A 19,525-nucleotide genomic window follows, 5' to 3' on the forward strand; every position below is an offset into this window, starting at 1 on the left:
CTTGAAACATTTGAGAGAGAATGAAATAAAAACGGCGATACCTGAGTCTTAGACTTTCCTGTGATGGTTAGGTTTAGGGATAGGGGTAGGGTAGGGGGATAGGAAGTACGGTTTGTACAGTATAAAAACCATTACGCCTATGGAGAGTCCCCACTAAGATAGGTGCGCCTGTTTGTGTGTGTGTGTGTGTGTGTGTGTGTGTGTGTGTGTGTGTGTGTGTGTGGGTGCTCAGTCAGGCATCAGATTGTTGGGTCTGTGATGTTGAGCTGATGTTCAGTGCAGAACATGAAAGTGCTCCACACAGGAGACATGTGGATACTCTCTATATTTGCATAACAGGCAAAGTAAGTGCTTTATCCTTTCTTCATATTATTGTTCTGATATAAAACTACATTTCAGCATAAAATGACAAAACAAATTATGTATTTGTGGCTTTGATTTGGTCTTTGTTTAAAATGTGTTTTGATGCATAAGCTCGAATTCATTACACTTGATTTATTATACATTATTACTTGTTAGAAATATCCTAGGACCATGTTCAGCTGTGTTTGAACATAAAAAGTGTGTATTCAAACAACAATAAAGGGACACTATACCTTTCTGTATGTTTATTATTTTTCTTTGTAGTGCATGCAATAAATACGCACCACAAATACATTTTTAAGATGCACAGAAGGTCTGAAAGATGTTTTGTTTGATTATTTTTTAAGGTCAGACATGAATGAAAGCATGGCCAAAGTGTGTTTTCTGTGGCTGTTGCTTTGGCTTCTTTTACCTGCGGCCAGATGCCAGAACAGAAGACAGTCTGGAGAAACACTGAACAACCTCTCCACAAAATTGGGCAATGGTAAATGCATTAGTGTTTTCTTCAGCACAGCATTGACTGCGTTGGCTTAGTCTTGCATGTTGTTTCTCCAAGACAGCAATGAGATTCAATGGAGATTGTTCTACTGTGTGGGTCCAGAAGTTCATTAACTTTTCACTCAAAATTGTTATGCAGATAATAGGCTTTAATTTGTAATAAGAATTTTTAGATTCAAGTAGAAAACAGGCCAAATAAAATCACCATTTGCTCTCAGGACTTTGGACCCTATATCACTCTTAACTCTATAAGCCCAATGTATCATATTTGATTCACAAATTTCTAAATTCTCTAAATTATCAGCATTGTCCGATTGATAGTTTATACTTTTTTTAGCAAGTAAACGTCCTTTTAGTATCATTGTAAAAGCGTCCCCCTTCAGCTCCAGTCTTTTTCCTGTGAAATCTTTGCTGATTTTTAGAAAGTAAATGTAAGAATAACATTTAAATTGTTAGTAATGTTTCAAGATAAACATTGAAGCAACTTAGGTTTACTTGACTATTTGTGACATTTTGTAGAAAAATTTTATTAAGTATCAAATATGATCCATCAGGCTTTTGAGGAACATTTATTTAACTCTCAGTCAAAGGTAACTGTGACTTTTTTTTCTACCAAATACTGAGTTTATAACTCACAATTGCGGGTTTATATCTTGCAGTTCTGACTTCTTTTCTCAGAATTGTGATATAAACTTGCAATTGTGAGTTATAAAGTCCAGTTCCGAAGGGAGAGGGAAGACTGGCTTTTTTCTTAGAATTGCAAGTTTATATTTCAGAATTCTGACTTAAAAAAAAAAAAAAAAAAAAAAAATCAGAATTGTGAGATAAAAAGTTGCAATTAACTTTTTTTTTTTGTTTCCATAATAACTGTTCCATTAAAAAAAAAAAAAAAAAAAAAAAAGATTTCTCTGACTGTTATTTAATGTAAGTCTTGAATGGATTCAAAATAAAGGTTCCAAAAGGTCTTCCCAGTGATGCCATTGAAGAACGTCTCGGGTTACGTTTGTAACCCTGGTTCCCTGAATAAGGGAACGAGACGCTGCGTAGTCGCTTTGGGAACGCCTCTGCGTGATTACGTCTTGAAGCACTTGTGTAATCGAACCAATAGTGTAACGGGACGTCAGAGCGGGTGACGTCACGGACCAGGAAGCTATAAAGCACCCCTGAGAACAAAGAACGCTAGCTTCTGATACGGATGAAGCAAGCGCTTACAGGCGTGCAGGGAGTATGGCTAAGCTACGCAGCGTCTCGTTCCCTTATTCAGGGAACCAGGGTTACAAACGTAACCCGAGACGTTCCCTTTCATGGGAACATCGACGCTGCGTAGACGCTTTGGGAACGCTATCCCAACTAGGCCATAAGACCAAATGCCTGTCTGAATCCCCTTTCAGGATGACAGTACTGAGGACCCTGGAGTGGAGCCCAATTCAAGGTTGTAGAACCTAACGAAGGTATGATGAGATGACCACCCTGCAGCATCACAAATATCATTGAGGGGAACCCCCGAAATCAGAGCCTTTGAGGCAGCCATACCCCTGGTAGAGTGTGCCCGGACGGCCAAAGGCGAAGGCTGTCTGGATGACTTATAAGCAAGAGAGATGGCCTCGACCACCCACTTGCTCATTCTCTGCTTAGACGCGGGACCTCCTTTGTTAGGGGACCCGTAACATATGAACAGCTGTTCTGTTTTCCGCCACAGGGCAGCTCTGTGGACATAGGTGTCTAAAGCCCTCACTGGGCAGAGCAGATTTAGTTTTTCCTGATCCTCATTTGTGAAAGGTGGAGGACAAAAGGCCTGCAGTACAATAGGACCTGGGACATGCGTAGGGACCTTGGGTATATACCCAGGTCTAGGATGCAAGAAAGCTTTGACCATTCCAGGCGCAAAGTCTAAGCATGAAGGAGCAACTGAAAGTGCCTGAAGGTCTCCAATTCTCTTAAGAGATGTAACAGCCAGCAAAAATACGGTTATTAGCGTGAGGAACTTCTCATGTACTTCTTCCAAAGGTTCAAAGGGAGCCGCAGACAGCCCTTCGAGTGCGATAGCTAAGTCCCAGGATGGAGTTTTTGTACGTACAACTGGCCTCAGCCTCTGGGTGCCACGGAGAAAACGTATGACTAGTGGGTTTCTTCCCACAGAAACGCCCTCTAAAGGAGCGTGATAAGCGGAGATTGCTGCTATATAAACCTTCAATGTAGAAGGAGTTAGACCATCCAAGAATTTTTCTTGGAGAAATTGCAGTACGTGACTGATAGAGGAGTGGAACGGGTCCACTTGAGACTGGCTACACCAAGTAGCGAACAGCTTCCACTTGTATGCATATAGTTTTCTCGTGGACGGAGCTCTGGAGTGGAGTATGGTCTCCACAACCTCAGTTGGGAGACCCGATTCTATGAGCTCGGCCCCCTCAGAGGCCAAGCCCACAGTTTCCATAACTCCGGGCGGGGATGAATTATTGTGCCGCCCGCTTGAGACAGAAGGTCCTGCCTGATTGGAATCTCCATGGGGGAGCCGTCTAGAAGGGACACTAAGTCCGTGAACTATACTCGGGTTGGCCAGAACGGGGCTACCAATATTAGACGGACCCCGTCCCGTCGAACCCTCTCCAGAACTCCGGGGAGCAGAGCGATCGGGGGAAATGCGTACAGACGCAGCCTCGGCCACGTCTGTACCATGGCATCCAACCCCAGGGGGGATGGATGAGTTAGTGAGTACCACAGCGGGCAGTGAGACGTCTCTTTCGAGGCGAATAAGTCGACTTCTGCGCGACCGAATTCTTTCCATATCAACTCCACCGCCTCGGGGTGGAGTCTCCATTCCCCGGGCCTCGGCCCCTGCCTCGACAGGATGTCTGCCCCCACATTTTGATGCCCCGGGATGTAAGCTGCTCTCAGGGAGAGGAGCTTCCCCTGGGACCACAGGAGGATCCGAAGGACTAATTTGTACAACTGACGAGACCTCAGACCCCCCTGATGGTTGATATATGAGACCACCGACATGTTGTCTGAACGGACCAACACGTGGTGGCCCCTCAGGTCTGGGAGGAAGTATTTGAGTGCTCGAAATACTGCCATCATTTGATTTATGTGCCAAGAACGATGATGGTCCTCCCAAAGACCCTGAGCCGAGCGACCACTCATGATCGCCCCCCAGCCTGTGAGGGATGCGTCCGTCGTTAGCATTACGCGACGACAAGGAGCTCCCAACACAGGACCTTGGGACAGGAACCAGGGCTTCTTCCACATGGATAAAGCACGAAGGCATCGCCGCGTGACTTTGATCATGTGGAGAGGATTTCCCCTCGGAGAAAACCCCCTGGTCCTGAGCCACCACTGTAAGGGTCTCATGTGCAGCAGGCCAAAAGGTATCACGTTGGACGCCGCTGCCATCAGACCCAACAGTCTCTGAAACTGTTTTACAGTGAGTGACTGGCCTAATTTCACCCCTTTCACGGTTGAGAGAATGGAATTCACTCGAGCAGGAGACAGACGTGCCTGCATCGTAGTAGAATCCCAAACTACCCCTAGTTAGTTGGTAGTCTGAGCTGGTAGAAGCACACTCTTCTTGGCATTGAGTCTCAACCCTAACCTTCTCATGTGTGACAGAACTACATCTCGATGTAGAACGGCCTGTTGCTCTGATTGAGCTAAAATCAACCAATCGTCGATATAATTCAGTATGCGGATGTCCTGGAGTCTCAGAGGAGCCAGGGCTGCATCCACGCACTTCGTGAAGGTGCGGAGTGAAAGGGATAGGCCAAAGGGAAGGACCTTGTATTGGTAAGCTTCGCCCCCGAAAGCAAACCTGAGGTACTTCCAATGTGAAGGATGGATTGACACATGAAAGTAAGCGTCTTTCAGATCTATTGTCACAAACCAGTCCTCGGACCTGATCTGAGTGGTGATCTGTTTGAGTGTTAGCATCTTGAACTTGAGTTTTTGTACTGAACGATTTAGCATACGTAAATCTATTATGGGACGTAACCCTCCATCCTTCTTTGGAACGATGAAGTAACGGCTGTAAAACCCTGACTGTTTGCTGGGAGGAGGAACCCTTTCTATAGCTCCTTTTTGCAAAAGTGTCATAACTTCTTGTTCCATAACCAGAGACTGCTGGGGGCCCACCACTGTAGGGAGGACCCCATTGAACCGGGGCGGGCGAAACCCGAATTGTATTTTGTAACCCTTTTCTATCATACGCAGTACCCATTGAGAAATGTTGGGAAGACGTTTCCATTCTTCCAGAAATTTTACTAAGGGAACCAGTCTCTCGAGACTGGCCTCTGGTGTTTTTTGAGCACTTGGCTCGGCGCCCTGAAGCGGCGTACCGGCAGGGAGCAGCCGAATCAAGCGCTGGCCGACCCCCCTCAGAGGGTCGGTGGGGACCGCTGCGCCCTGAAGCACACGAGGTGGCAGGGTTGGCAGAACGGCCCCTTGAGGGTGCCGGACGGGAGTTAATTTTATAGATTTTAATACAGGACCCCCTCCAGGGGGGGCTACCCTCGGGAGTCCTGGGCCACTGGCGTCAGGACTTCTTCGAAGCCTTCCTGGCGATAATAACAGTCCTCAGATCTGTTCTACCCCGGGAAGGCTTCGGCTGCGTTGCCCGTCCCGGTCCCCAAGCTCTTTGCGGGGGAGCACGGGCAGCAACACTCTGTTTTTGTTGTGCTCTCTGCGCGGATGAGGAGCTGCTAGACGCCCGAGGCTGCTCCCGCTCAGCAGCCTCGGACGGGAGAGAGCGGCGAGGGAGGAACTTCTGGAAGGCCGCTGACTGCTTTTTTGCCTCCTGGAACCTCTCGACGACCGAAGTGACAGAGTCGCCGAAGAGGCCCAGGGGAGACAGCGGCGCATCCAATAAGACGCTCTTATCTCTTTCTCTTATGTCCGATAAGTTTAGCCATAAATGCCTCTCCGTTGCCACCAGGGCTGCCATAGAGCAACGGATTGTTTTTGCCGTCTCCTTGGTGGCACGGAGAGATAGATCAGTGGCTTTACGAAGTTCCTGAATCACATCAAAACTCGCCTCACCGCTCTCATCGATCTCCTGCAGCAGGTCAGCCTGATATGCTTGAAGGACGACATTGTGTGTAAACATGCTGCGGCCTGACCTGCTGAGGCATATGCTTTGCCCACCAGAGCTGATGTTGTTCTTAGTGGTCTGGTGGGCAGCGTCGGGGATTTTAGGGACGACGCGGACTCGGGCGAGAGATAGCTCGCGAGCGTCTCTTCGACCCGAGGCATCGTCCCATAGCCATGTTGTTTAAGCCCCAATATATTGGAATATATAGATGTTTGAGGGTTATATACACAATATTGTGCTGGCTTTTTCCACGACCTCGTCACCTCAGTGTGGAGGTCGGGAAAGAATGGTAATCCCCGACGCTGAGGCTGTGACCGGGCAGGGAGAAAGCGCTCATCCAGTTTGCTTTTGTGATGCGCTTCACTTTTTTCTGCCGGCCATTCGATATTAAGTTTTGCCACTGCCCTAGTCACAACCTCCAGCAGCTCCTCATACGCTGGAGATGAGGATGGCGAGTCCTCCTCTCCAGCTTCAACGCCCACCACATCCAACTCCTCAGAGCTAGACAGGTGAAGCGCTGGTGCCTCTCCTCTGGGGGAAGAAACCGCAGCGCGTGCTTCCGCAACCAAAGGAGAGACACTGGATCTGGCGGGTGAGGGCCGAGATAGGGCTGGGCCCGTCTCTAACCCCTCCACCAGATCCATCTGTGAACCCCAGGAATGAAGCCGCCGCTGTGCCTCAGCAGCAGCGGGACCCGACCCCTGGGGAACACTCGCCGCGGCGCCCTCTTTATCTTTATTAAAGAACGCCCGGCGTGAACGGAGTGTACGGAGCGTTAACTTTTCACAATGCACACAGACAGCTCCCTCAAGAGCTGCCTGGGCATGCTCCACTCCCAAACAGGCTACACACAACTCGTGTGTATCCCCGCCCGTGATGAAGCGAGGGCAGGGAGAAGCACACTGAATGAACTGCTGCTTGCCTGTTTGTTCCGCCATATTTTATAAATGTGTCTTTCTATATATATAAGTGCTTGGTGGATTGAAAATACTCTTGCTCTCGGACTAAGAGATATTTTCGAGCTGTATAACAGACAAAACAACACCAAATAAGACACACAATACACAGAGCGCTTGCTGAAGACGCAGAAGCTAGCGTTCTTTGTTCTCAGGGGTGCTTTATAGCTTCCTGGTCCGTGACGTCACCCGCTCTGACGTCCCGTTACACTATTGGTTCGATTACACAAGTGCTTCAAGACGTAATCACGCAGAGGCATTCCCAAAGCGACTATGCAGCGTCGATGTTCCCATGAAAGGGAACCAATTTTTCCCACAGAACCTCTCATTTTTTTGTCAGTATGAACTATATTTTAATAATCTAAAGAACCTTTTCCACTATAAAGAAACTTTTGTGTAATGGAACGGCTCCATGAATGTTAAAGGATCCACCTATGCCAATAAAAACATTTAGTTTTGTATAGAGAGTAGACATATGGTATGTGTAAAGAGTTTATGGCTAGTTTCTTCTCTCATTGCAGAGTTAGAATGTCCACTAGAGATTGCATTCATCCTGGACAGCTCAGAAAGTGCAAAAGATTTTCGGTTTGATCAAGAGAAAGCATTCGTGCGCTCCTTCGGCAGGCAGGTGGTGCAGATGCAGGTGTCTGACTGGCATTTGAAGACTCGATTGGCTCTCATCTACTACAGCAGCTCAGTGCATATCAACCAACATTTCAAAGACTGGCAGGACCTTGACGTGTTTCTGAGCAGATTGACAGATGCCATCTACATCGGTCATGGAACATATACGACATATGCCATATCCAACACCACTCAGCTCTTCACCAGCGAGACCAAGGAGCAAAGTGTTCGGGTGGTTCTGCTCATGACCGACGGCATTGACCATCCTCAGAATCCCGACATCATGAGGGCGGTTGCAGAGGCCAAAGACCACAACATTAAGATCTTCACAATAAGCTTATCATACCTGGCAAATGACAACGTGAACAGTGCCAAACTGCGGGAAGTAGCGAGCAGCCCAGCCCAGCAGTACTCCCACAGCCTCACTGACCCCAAACTGAAAGAGCGGATCCTGCAGCAGCTCGTGAGGCATTCAGTTCATCTGTCAATCTTGTTAGGTTTAGCAAGATCAGACATCATAATCCCCCATATTATAAATGCAAAAAAAAAATATAATAATAATAATAATTATTGATTAAAAATGTTCAATTTTACACTTGGACCCACTTCAGTTATTATTTAGATACATCAGCATTTTGCATTTTGAATCATATTAAATCATGATTCCATGGGCTTCAGTGCAAAGACACAAAATCACCTTGTGCAACAGAACAAAGTATGAAAATATTATTATAATTAATTAAGATTAAGATTAATTTCCATATAAACAGAAGAAAGGGTCAAGCACTGTCTGTGATCACACAATATGGATCTTGTAGAAATGCATTATAAAGCTTCCCACGTCATGCAAGGAATTTGGCAATAAATTGGCCTTTTTTTTTGTACTGTCATAGATTTGTGTCCTAATACTTATTTCTCTTTTCATTTTTTTTTCCACAGGAAATAATCGTAAAGAGTGAAGTAAGTATGGAACTATCAAGAAGAGTGGCCCTCAAAGTATTCAGACTCTAGTAATAAAATATCATCGCATTCAAGCAAAACAGCCTACAAAGTGGCATTAAGCTACAAAACCACACAGGTTTAATAATTCTCAATATCCCCAGATAATGAATTAATAACTCAAATTAATAACTAAATGTATTACACAATAATTTATTAATATCGTGCAGGGCCTTCACAGAAAGCAGAGAGATTTTGAGCTATTCCTCTTCCAGAATAGTGTCCAGGTCACTGTGAAATGCTGGTGGAGAAAAACGTTTTCTGACTTGCTTCTCTAAAATACACCAAAGTGGCTCAAAAATATTTTGATCTGGTGACTGTACAGGCCATGGGAGATGTTCAACTTTCAGGGTACAATGTTTGAAGTATTAGATGCATATGGTGCACAAAATGCATTTGACCTGACTTGATTAAGCAAAGCATTTCACACCAAAAATGATAACTCAACTTGAACAATGCTGATTGCAAACTACCCATTTGTTGTATTTCTCTTGTCAGTGCCCACAACCACCGGTGTGTTTGTGTGAGAAAGGTGAACAGGGTCCTCCAGGACCTCCTGTGAGTATCGCTGGGAAGGAATTGAGGCCATTTTCCCTCACTGGTGTCATTTATGAGGAAAACTCTATTTTGTTTAGGGTAAAAAAGGAGATCAAGGTTATGAAGGATCGCCTGGTCAAAAAGGCTCAAAGGTGAGAGTGAAAATAATTATAATATTTGTTTAAAGGAATTATGATGATTAGATCTGTAGTTTATTGTTGTTGACTCATTGGTACAGGGGGAAACAGGAGCACCTGGTCTTCCAGGAATCAATGGGCCAGGGGTACATCACATCTTCATATGGTCAATTTATACTTTTTTTTCTTACTACTGACTCTCTGACCAACACGGTTCTTGTTCCTGTTTCCTCATCCACAGGGAAGACGTGGGTTCAAAGGTAATAAGGTAAAAAATCCAAGTCTTATCATTTGCATATGCATTTGGGTTTTTGCAATTAATTGGTTAATATGTACATATATGTTCCTAATTATATATATATATATATATATATATATATATATATATATATATATATATATATATATATATATATATATATATATATATATATATATACATACCCAATAACTGAAGTCTTGAGTCATGTTTTAGGGGGATAAAGGTGATTGTGGACCACCAGGGCAAAACGGACATAAGGTAAGTCTTCTCTACTGTTCTACAATTTACTATTTTTCTGAAATATGTCACATATGATTAATTTAATTTTATATTTCATTTCACAGGGCGCTGAAGGGCCTCCAGGGCTGAGGGGCCCCAGAGGAGAGCAGGCACAGTATAAATATTTACCTCTTTACATGACATATTATATGCCACATTTCAGGTTTCAACTGAATACCTGACGCATAACATTAACTGTATTTGTATTCTTTATCACTTGAAAATGATAATTATTTAATAATTGATTATTTAATTTGATTCTGTGAATAATCTGTGTAAGACTCTTAAGTAGACCTAAAGATTGTGTACAGTGGCCGAGAGAGATCAATGTGCTGCAACTAGAGAAAACACATGCCAGTAGAAAAACACCAGCAAATTAAGAAAACATCTTCATCAGTTTGACAACACATGTGCTGAAAATACTCACAACACAACCAAATACTGAAACCCGCTGCAAATACTCACAATGCAACCAAATACAGAAATGTTCTGTAAATACTTACAACACAACCAAATACAGACACAAGCTGCAAATACTCACAACACAATCAAATACAGAAGTGCCCTGCAAATACTCACAATGCAACCAAATACAGAAACACAACACATCACAACCAAATACTGACACAAGCTGCAAATACTCACAATGCAACCAAATACAGAAACGCTCTGCAAATACTCACAAAGCAACCAAATAAATACAGAAACATGCTGCAAATACTCACAACACAAACAAATACTCACAACGCAACCAAATACAGAAACCCGCTGCAAATACTCACAACTCAACCAAATACAGAAACACGCTGCAAATACTCACAACGCAACCAAATACAGAAACCCGCTGCAAATACTCACAACGCAACCAAATACAGAAACCCGCTGCAAATACTCACAACGCAACCAAATACAGAAACCCGCTGCAAATACTCACAACGCAACCAAATAAATACAGAAACATGCTGCAAATACTCACAACACAAACAAATACTCACAACACAAACAAATACTCACAACGCAACCAAATACAGAAACCCGCTGCAAATACTCACAACGCAACCAAATACAGAAACCCATTGCACATTGCACATTGCAAATAGCACAGACCACAACTGAAATGTTTCAAGGGGACTCCAACAAGTGAAGAACCTGCCTGGGACATGCTTATTGCTCAGTGTCTACTCGTACAGTGGTGTTGTTGATGACCTAATAGGTGAGTTTTTTTTGTTTATTTTAACATCCTGATCGTATGATTCCTTGGCCTTTCAGATATTATTAGCCTAAATAATACAGGAAATACACAATTAACTGTGAAACATTATGTAAGCCGGCTAACTTTCATAACTGTAACATTCAAGGTTTACGGAAATAAGTTCCGTAATGCTTAATGGTTAAAAATATGTCAAAATAAATGTGTTTCTGTATTTGGTTGCACTGAGTATTTGTTGTCAAACTGATGAAGATGTTTTGTTAATTTGCTGGTGTTGTTTCTATTTGCATGTGTTTTCTTCAGTTGCAGCACAGTGATCTCTTGGCAGTGTGTTGAGTTCTCTCGACCACCGTATGCATAATTTTTAAACAGTAGAACATTTTTCTAATTAGATTTTCACTCACAAAAAATGTTTTGGGGGAAAAAAAAATCTTAAATTCCAATGAATAATTTTATGAATTTAAAACAATTATACATGGAACTCATACAGACTTAAATTGTATTAATACTTTTTTAATTAATTTATGTATTAATGAATATACATCATGAATAGTGCCCTTATTCATCTTAGCCTGTACAATGTGTTAATTTTTCTTAACACATGAAACAAACGATAATTGTGTATTTCATCCATACATACAATTATATTACTATAAACACAAATAAATAAATAACATTTATATAGCAGTACTATAATGTTACTTTTGCTGCCACCATTTAAAAACATGATCTGTGGACAAAAAAATAAAAATAAATAAATAATCATTAACTTAAAAAATACAAATTTAAGGAGTGAATTGTGTAAAGATGATTTTAAGAAAAAATAATTTGGTGAGAATAACAAATGTAATGTGACTAAAGAAACCAATAGTATGCAGTTTTAGAGCCGTGGCTCTTTCCCCGCTCTGCACTTATGGAATGTGATCTGCAGATCACTTGTAATCCTAAGCTAATGTACACATATAAAGCAGTAAATCCAAGCTTGCAGGATATTATTCTTTTTTCCGAGGATGACTTTGTACAGTGGCATTAGTGAAGAGACTAAATAGCTCAGATAGATTGGGTCAGGTCCTTCAGAACCCAAATATGCAACCAAATACAGAAACGTGCTGCAAATACTCACAGTACAATCAAATACAGAAGCGCCCTGCAAATACTCACAATGCAACCAAATACAGACATGCCATGGTGATACCAGTACTTAAAAAGCAAAATTTGGACATTACTGAGTTATCAAATTTAAGACCCATTTCAAATCTACCTTTCATAGCAAAGATCCTTGAGAAAACTGTGCTACTGCATCTACAGAGTTTCCTAGATTAGAACAACATCCCTGATAAATTTCAGTCTGGTTTTAGGACTAACCATAGTACTGAATCTGCTTTACTAAAAGTAATGAATGACATCTTGTTATCTGTTGACTCAGGGGATTCAGTCATTTTAATACTCTTAGATCTGACTGCGGCGTTTGACACTGTTGACCATGGAATTTTGCTGTCACGCCTTAAACAGTATGTGGGCATCCGAGGAAGTCCCCTTAGCTGGTTCAAATCTTTTCTTACAAACAGAACTTTTTCAGTTGGCATTGGAGGCTCTGTAGCCCCTCTTACCTGTGGCGTTCCCCAAGGTTCCATTTTGGCCCCTTCTTTTTTTTCATTATACTGTACATGTTATCTCTAGGCTCGATTTTTAGAAGGCACAAAGTGTCTTTTCACTTGTATGCAGATGACACTCAAATCTATCTGCCTTTCAAGCGTACTGACACAATGGGCCTTGAAACCCTGTTCGCTTGTTTAGATGATATAAAATCATGGTTGTCGTTTAATTTTTTTTTCATCTAAATGTGAATAAAACTGAAGCAATTGTTTTCGGGCCAGCTGTAGGTGATGGAAAAACACTTTCAATGTTACCAATCAATTTGCACTCTTACATTAAACCTACAGTGAAAAGTTTGCGAGTGATTTTGGATTCCTCCCTTAAGCTGGATCAACACATAAACACAGTAGTTAAGACAAGCTTTTTTCATCTGAAACTTCTATCAAGAGTAAAGTCTTTTCTATCTTTTAAAGATCTTGAAAGAGTCATACATGCATTTGTTCTGTCTCGTTTGGATTACTGTTCTTCTTTATATGCAGGAATATCCCAGTTTTCTATCACAAGACTTAAAATGGTTCAAATGCTGCAGCCAGATTTTTAACTGGGGTTCGCAGACTTGAACATTGTAATGTCTCTTAACTGGTTGCCAGTGAGTCATAGAGTGGACTTCAAAATACTGTTGTTTGTTTTTAAATCCTTAAACGGCCTTGTGTCTTCTTGTTTATCTGAACTCTTAAATCTTAACATGCCTGGCAGGTGTCTATGGTCCACAAATTGTTACAATCTGTCGAGAGGGGACAGTGCATTTGCAGTTGTCGGACCTAGGCTATGGAATAGCCTCCCTTTATTGTTGAGATCCCTGCCATCTTTACATGAATTCAAATTTAAGTTGATTTTTGTGTGTGTGTGTGTGTGTGGGTGTGTGTGTGTGTGTGTGTGTGTGTGTGTGTTGTGTTTTGTTTTGTTTTGTTTTCTTTCTTTCTTTCATGTATTCTAGACAATTACTCTGTAAAGCACAGTGGTCAACTCTTGTTGTTTTTAGTTGTGCTATATAAATAAAATAAATAAATGAAATGAAAATCATGGCCGTGGCTCTGCACTTATGGAATGTGATCAGCAGATCGCTTGTAATCCTAAAATAATGTACACATATAAAGCAGTAAATCCAAGCTTGCAGGATATTATTCTTTTTCCGAGGGTGACTTTGTACAGTGGGATTAGTGAAGAGACTGAATAGCTCAGATTGACTGGGTCAGGTCCTTCAGAACCCACATTAGCACAGTTTAATAGGCATCTACAGCTGCCTAAAAGTACCATATCAACCTATAGCTTATTATAGGCATATAGCTGATTAGTTGTTAAAAAAAATTAATTATTTAAAAAATGAATGCATGAAAGTGCAAGAACAATTTTAACCTTAACTGATTTCTCAACCGTATGGTAGACCTTACTTTGAGTGTGAAAAAAATCAATCAAAAGAGGTCAAAAATCTTCTACAGTTCTATTGTCCCACCCCCCTGTCTGCTCTTGGCATGAAGGTATGGGACTTTTCAGTTTTCAGGTGACGGCATTAGTTTGCACACTTCAGTTGGTCACACAAAAGAATGAAGTTGCTGATCGGTCATCAAAAAATTGGGTCAAACATGTTATCAGTTAAGTAAGGAATCAAACCATAATGTAGGGTAGTAGGGTAGAGTCTAAACAAAAGAAATATGGAAAAATATAAGAAATACAGAAACACCTGTTTGCTATAATTTTCCAAATGTATGCATGACCATACGTTTGATATGTCTGAAAATGGTGAAAATAACCAGCTGGGGCCAGTTGTACCAGCTCGACGTACACCTGGTCGTAACACATGGAGAAATTTTGCAGAGATTCCGGCATACCTGGTATTTGTGGATGTATTGATGGAACTCGTGTGCGCATTCAGGCACCATCTAAAAATTAGTACCTTTTTGTAAATAGGGAAGGCTTTCACTCAATCAACGTGCAGGTTGTTCCCATTCAGTCAGTCACATTCAACGTTAAGTCGATACTGACATAATGGGATCTGGCTTGGGAGCCCAATCACCACCAAGTGGTACAAAATGAGCCAATGGGAATTGGCCAGTGAGATTTACATGCCGGGCCACACTCCCGGCATCTGGGGATAAACAGGACCTAGGCATACTCACTTCAATTCATACTTTTGCTTTGGAGTCGAGCGGTTGTACAGCTATCACTCTTTCCAATTCACCTCTATTGAACATCCTGAAAACAGCCATTTTAATTGCTATTTTGCTTGCAGCTCATCGTGGGATCTCTCTGCAGGTGTGATGCTGCATTCCAGCGGTGTTTGCATCCAGCTTGCTGTGTACACAAGACAGCATTCGCCCCTGGGCAAGCATTTCCCTAAAATAGATACACAGGCAAAGGTGAGCTGCCTGCCGATCTGCGATCGCGGCTGGTGGATCGGTTCTGGTCTCAGAGCGTGAAGCGAAAGATCGCCTCACCCCACCCCCATGCCTTTCTTCCTACAAAGTGCATGAAAAGCTTTGGCAGTATGGAGGTACATTTGTGCCAAAATCTGTTCAAAATCTGCGGGCCTACGAAGAGCTCCCTTCGAGCCCCTTGAGTCAATCAAGCTGAAACATCTGTCTTTAAAGACAGTGCTCCTGACTGTGCTCGCTTCTTTTAAAAAGGTTGGGGACCTGCAAACGTTTTCTGTCAGCGAATCTTGAATATGTGCCCAAAGATCCCACCACTCCCTTCTGGGACCAGGTGATTAACTTGCAAGCACTGCCCCTGGGGAAGGCAGACCCAGCCTTCACTGTCCTGTTCACGCTCTGGACCGCACACAGAGCTTCAGAAGCTCTGAACAGCTCTTTGTCTGTTTTGGAGGTCAGCAGAAGGTAAAGGCTGTCTCAAAACAGAGGTTGACCCACTGGATAGTGGATGCCATCGCCCTGGCGTACCAATCCCAAGGCGAGCCGTGCCCCCTCGGGGTGAGAGCTCACTTCACTAAGGATGTTGATTCCTCCTGGGCACTGCCGCACGGAACCTCAGTGGTGGACATGTGCAAAGCTGCGGGCTGGGCGACACCGAAGTCATTTGCAAGGTTTTATAATCGCCGAGTGGACCCGGTGTCCTCCTGTGTGCTGTCTACAAGTAGATATCCACCGATTCTCGCTTGCTGTGACATTTCCCTCGGACGAGGGAATATGAGCACTTTTCTACTCCTCAGTTCAGTTCCCCAGATGGTGAACCCTGGGGAGTTCCTCCTGCATCATGCGGCAGTCAGATGCGGCAGAGGCATCCAACGCCAGGTCCAGTACTCGTGTGTGCATGCCTGGTTGGTCAGCCCCTGTACTGGACTAGATGCCCATATGATGTGATTCCCTGCGGGTAATCCCTTGTGTGTATTATCCACGGTACTGTTTCCCTGATGGTAAACCCATGTCTTTCCCTGGGAGGCTCTTTTCTGCCCTATCTCTGAGCTGTACAGTTCCTCCCTGGCCAGGTGGGACTTACTTCAGAGATCTTCCATATTCATAAATGCCCCACGTATCAGTCCATATGTGTCTTCCACACGCCACCTCCCTTCAGGCAGGGTGTGGTCTCCGTAGCTTTCCCCTCCATTCGGACTGGGAATGCTTTCCTGGCATTTTGGTCATGGGTGAAAAAACGTGGGACTCTTCCCCTGGGGTAAGGAACAGCAGCTTCAACCATCCCCTGAGTAACGCCCTGTCCACTCCATCCCACTGGTATGGAGGACTTTTCGGGTTTACTCCGGACGCTGGAAGGTTACAACATCTGTGGTAGCACTTGCATTGGGCACGCTACGGCTTGCCAGCATATGCTTCCCCAACAGTCGTAACGTGGTTCCATTGCTATGATGTTTTCCACTGGGACACCATTATGTCAGTATCGACTTAACGTTGAACGTGACTGACTGAATGGGAACGTCTAGGTTACCATTGTAACCCCCATTCCCTGAAGGAGGGAACGGAGACGTTACATCCCCTAGCCATAGCCCTGAGTCACCGCTGAATGCCCTGGCTCAGCCCCTCAACAAAATATGAATGAAAGTGAGTATGCCGGTCCTATTTATACCCGGATGCAGGGGATGTGGCCCGGCATGTAAATCTCACAGGCCAATTCCCAATGTCTCCGTTCCCTCCTTCAGGGAACGGGGATTACAATAGTAACCTAGATTTTTGCGATGGAAACTTAAAATGAATTGATGTGGTGGCGCAGTGGTATGGGTCTGCACATGACGCACACATCTTGAGGGAGAGTGCACTGGTGACAGTATGTGAGGAGGGATGGCTTTCTGGCATAATGCTGGGCGGCAGTGGCTACCCTTTAAAGAAGTGGCTGATGACACCTGTAATGGTACCCTGAACGGAGCAGGAAAGGCAATACAACTATGTGCACTCATGGACGAGGTCGATCATTGAGCGATGCAAAGGAGTGCTCAAGCGCAGGTGTGTGTGACTCATGTTTAGTTTAAATATGAATCATGCCCAGCCCTTATTTATTTTAGCCTACGATTAAACTGGCATTGGTTTTTAAAGAGTAATGTTATGATACATAGCTACTGCAAGTTTTATTTATTCTCTCTTCTTCTGTAGATTCCACCGCCTGCACAGTGAAATCAGGATGGAACCAGAGAGGACATGCACCATTATATGTGCAGCAGCTGTGTTGCACAACATTTTCATAGTAAAGAGAGTTCCGCTCCCAGTGTAGGATTTGGGACCAGTGGAGGCAGAAGTGGTACACATCAGAGAACAATTCGCAGAAGAGGACGTGGCAGCTCGTCTCATCCAAAACAATATCCTCCTGACTACCAGAAAAGAAAAGTTTTGTGAATTTAATATGTTTAAATGTCATTACATTGTTTAGAGCAGAAGACATTTTTTTTTGAAAAATGATATTTTATTCATATGTTATGCTATGTCCTCTGTAATGGACACCAGGACTCTACACGCTGTATGTAATTTGCATATTAATGTGTTCTTGGAGCAACATGTAATGTAAAAAGAAGTGTAATAATGAGAGTAATAAGTGGCAAGATTTTCATAATAGTATCTAATATTTCATAGGAATATTGATATATCATTTCTTTTCCTATTCACTTCTTGTGAAGTGAAAACGTTTCCCAAAATGCCTGATAAACATGATTTAAGTCCTGTTGTCCTCTACAGTGGACATGTAGAAAATCGATGTCCTGTTTCATAACAGAAAGTCATATTTTGATTTGAAACCCCATAACATTTTCCTGAGATGATGATTTATGACAAACAATTTGAAGATTAGTCAGATGTAGTTAAGTCAAGTGACCTTTATTTATATAGCGCTTTTTACAATGCAGATTGTGTCAAAGAAGCTTTACAGTGATAACAGGAAAATTATTTTTGTTGTTATTCCGTTGTAAAAATCAAGTTACTGTATTAATTTATTTAATCTATATATATCTATATATAAGCTCTGGAGAAAATGGTGATGTCATCGTCCAGCTCAGTTAAGTTCACATACAATGGTGTCAATGCAGGCAAATTAAAAACATTGTTGAATCAAGTGTCCCCAACTAAGCAAGCCAAAGGCAACAGCAGCAAGGAACCCAAATTCCAACAACCTTGGGAGAAACCAGGCTCAGTCAGGGGGCCAGTTCTCCTTTGGCCAATAGTGCATGATTATGATTCAGGCAGCGTTACAGGTCATAAGTCTGATTGGGATCGCAACAGTCAAAATATTTAATACAGTTCCATCTACTTGAAGATCGGATTCATCACGCCAGTATGGAAATGGTTTGTTAAGGAGCTGTGCCACTGGCTGTCGTGTCGATGAAGCCTTCAAAGGGGATGGTCTAGTTGACACAATCTCTGCTGACACTTCAGGGATGCGTTGTGGTCGTGTCTAGGCGCAGGTCCTCCATCTGATCTGGACACGGCCCGGATCCTACTGACTACGGTAAACCTTGGGATAAAGAGAGAGACTAATATTAGCGTAGATGCCATTCTTCTTCTGATGTAACGAGTACATCTGGTGTAATAAGAAGTGTTCCAAGTTCCAGCTGCTCTAATTTATGCAGCTTAACAATCCTTTAACGGATGTGAAAATATAAATTGATAATGTGTTATGTGTATGCCAGGTTAAAGAAATGCGTTTTTAGTCTAGATTTAAACTGACAGAGTGTGTCTGCTTCGCGAACAATGATAGGAAGATTGTTCCAAAGTTTAGGTGCCAAATTTGAGAAGGATCTAGCGCCTTCCATTGATTTTGATATTCTAGGTATTATCAACTGGCCAGAATTCTGAGATCGTAATAGACGTGAAGGACTATAATGCTTTAAGAGCTCACTCAGGTACTGGGGAGCTAAGTCATTTAGTGCTTTGTAAGTAATTAGCAAGATTTTAAAATCTATACAATGTTTAATAGGGAGCCAATGCAATGTTGACAGAACTGGGCTAATATGGTCATACTTCCTGGTTCTAGTAAGAACTCTAGCTTTAGTTTGTTTATCAAGCTAGCAGAGCAACCACCCAGTAGAACATTACAGTAATCTAGTACTCCACACTGAACCTGTGATTGGTGTGACATCTCTTTGTTTACTGATACAAACTGATAACAGTCAGATAAGTATGATTTAAACCAGGCCAATGCAATTCCACTAATGCGAACATAATTTTCGAGTCTATTTAAAAGAATTTTGTGGTCGATAGTGTCAAATGCAGCACTAAGATCCAGTAACACTAATAGAGAAATATAGCCGATGATAAGAGAAACTCCAGTGAGAGCAGTCTCAGTACTATGGTACGGTCTAAATCCTGACTGAAAACCCTTGCAGATACCATTTCTTTCTAAAAAGAAACATAGTTGCGATGATACTGCCTTTTCTAGTATTTTTGACAAAAAAAAGGTAATTTAAGATTGGCCTGTAATTGACTAATTCTCTAGGATCAAGTTGTGTTTTTTTAATAAGAGGTTTAATAATAG

The 19,525-nt window shown here is 42.7% G+C and overlaps 1 protein-coding gene across 1 annotated transcript in view; it reads left to right on the forward strand.

Moving 5' to 3' along the window:
- The first annotated feature begins 717 nt into the window (after positions 1-717).
- Positions 718-19,525, forward strand: part of LOC137037148 (collagen alpha-1(XXVIII) chain-like) — a 39,802-nt gene continuing 20,994 nt past the window's right edge. Inside the window, exons 1-9 of the mRNA XM_067410970.1 lie at positions 718-847; positions 7,425-7,984; positions 8,461-8,481; positions 9,019-9,078; positions 9,156-9,209; positions 9,296-9,340; positions 9,436-9,462; positions 9,670-9,714; positions 9,801-9,845. Of these exons, the coding sequence (XP_067267071.1) occupies positions 718-847; positions 7,425-7,984; positions 8,461-8,481; positions 9,019-9,078; positions 9,156-9,209; positions 9,296-9,340; positions 9,436-9,462; positions 9,670-9,714; positions 9,801-9,845 (987 nt within the window). The remainder of the gene's footprint in view (positions 848-7,424; positions 7,985-8,460; positions 8,482-9,018; positions 9,079-9,155; positions 9,210-9,295; positions 9,341-9,435; positions 9,463-9,669; positions 9,715-9,800; positions 9,846-19,525) is intronic.

This window comes from Chanodichthys erythropterus, chromosome 2 (genome assembly GCF_024489055.1).
Source record: "Chanodichthys erythropterus isolate Z2021 chromosome 2, ASM2448905v1, whole genome shotgun sequence".
Lineage (NCBI taxonomy): Eukaryota > Metazoa > Chordata > Actinopteri > Cypriniformes > Xenocyprididae > Chanodichthys > Chanodichthys erythropterus.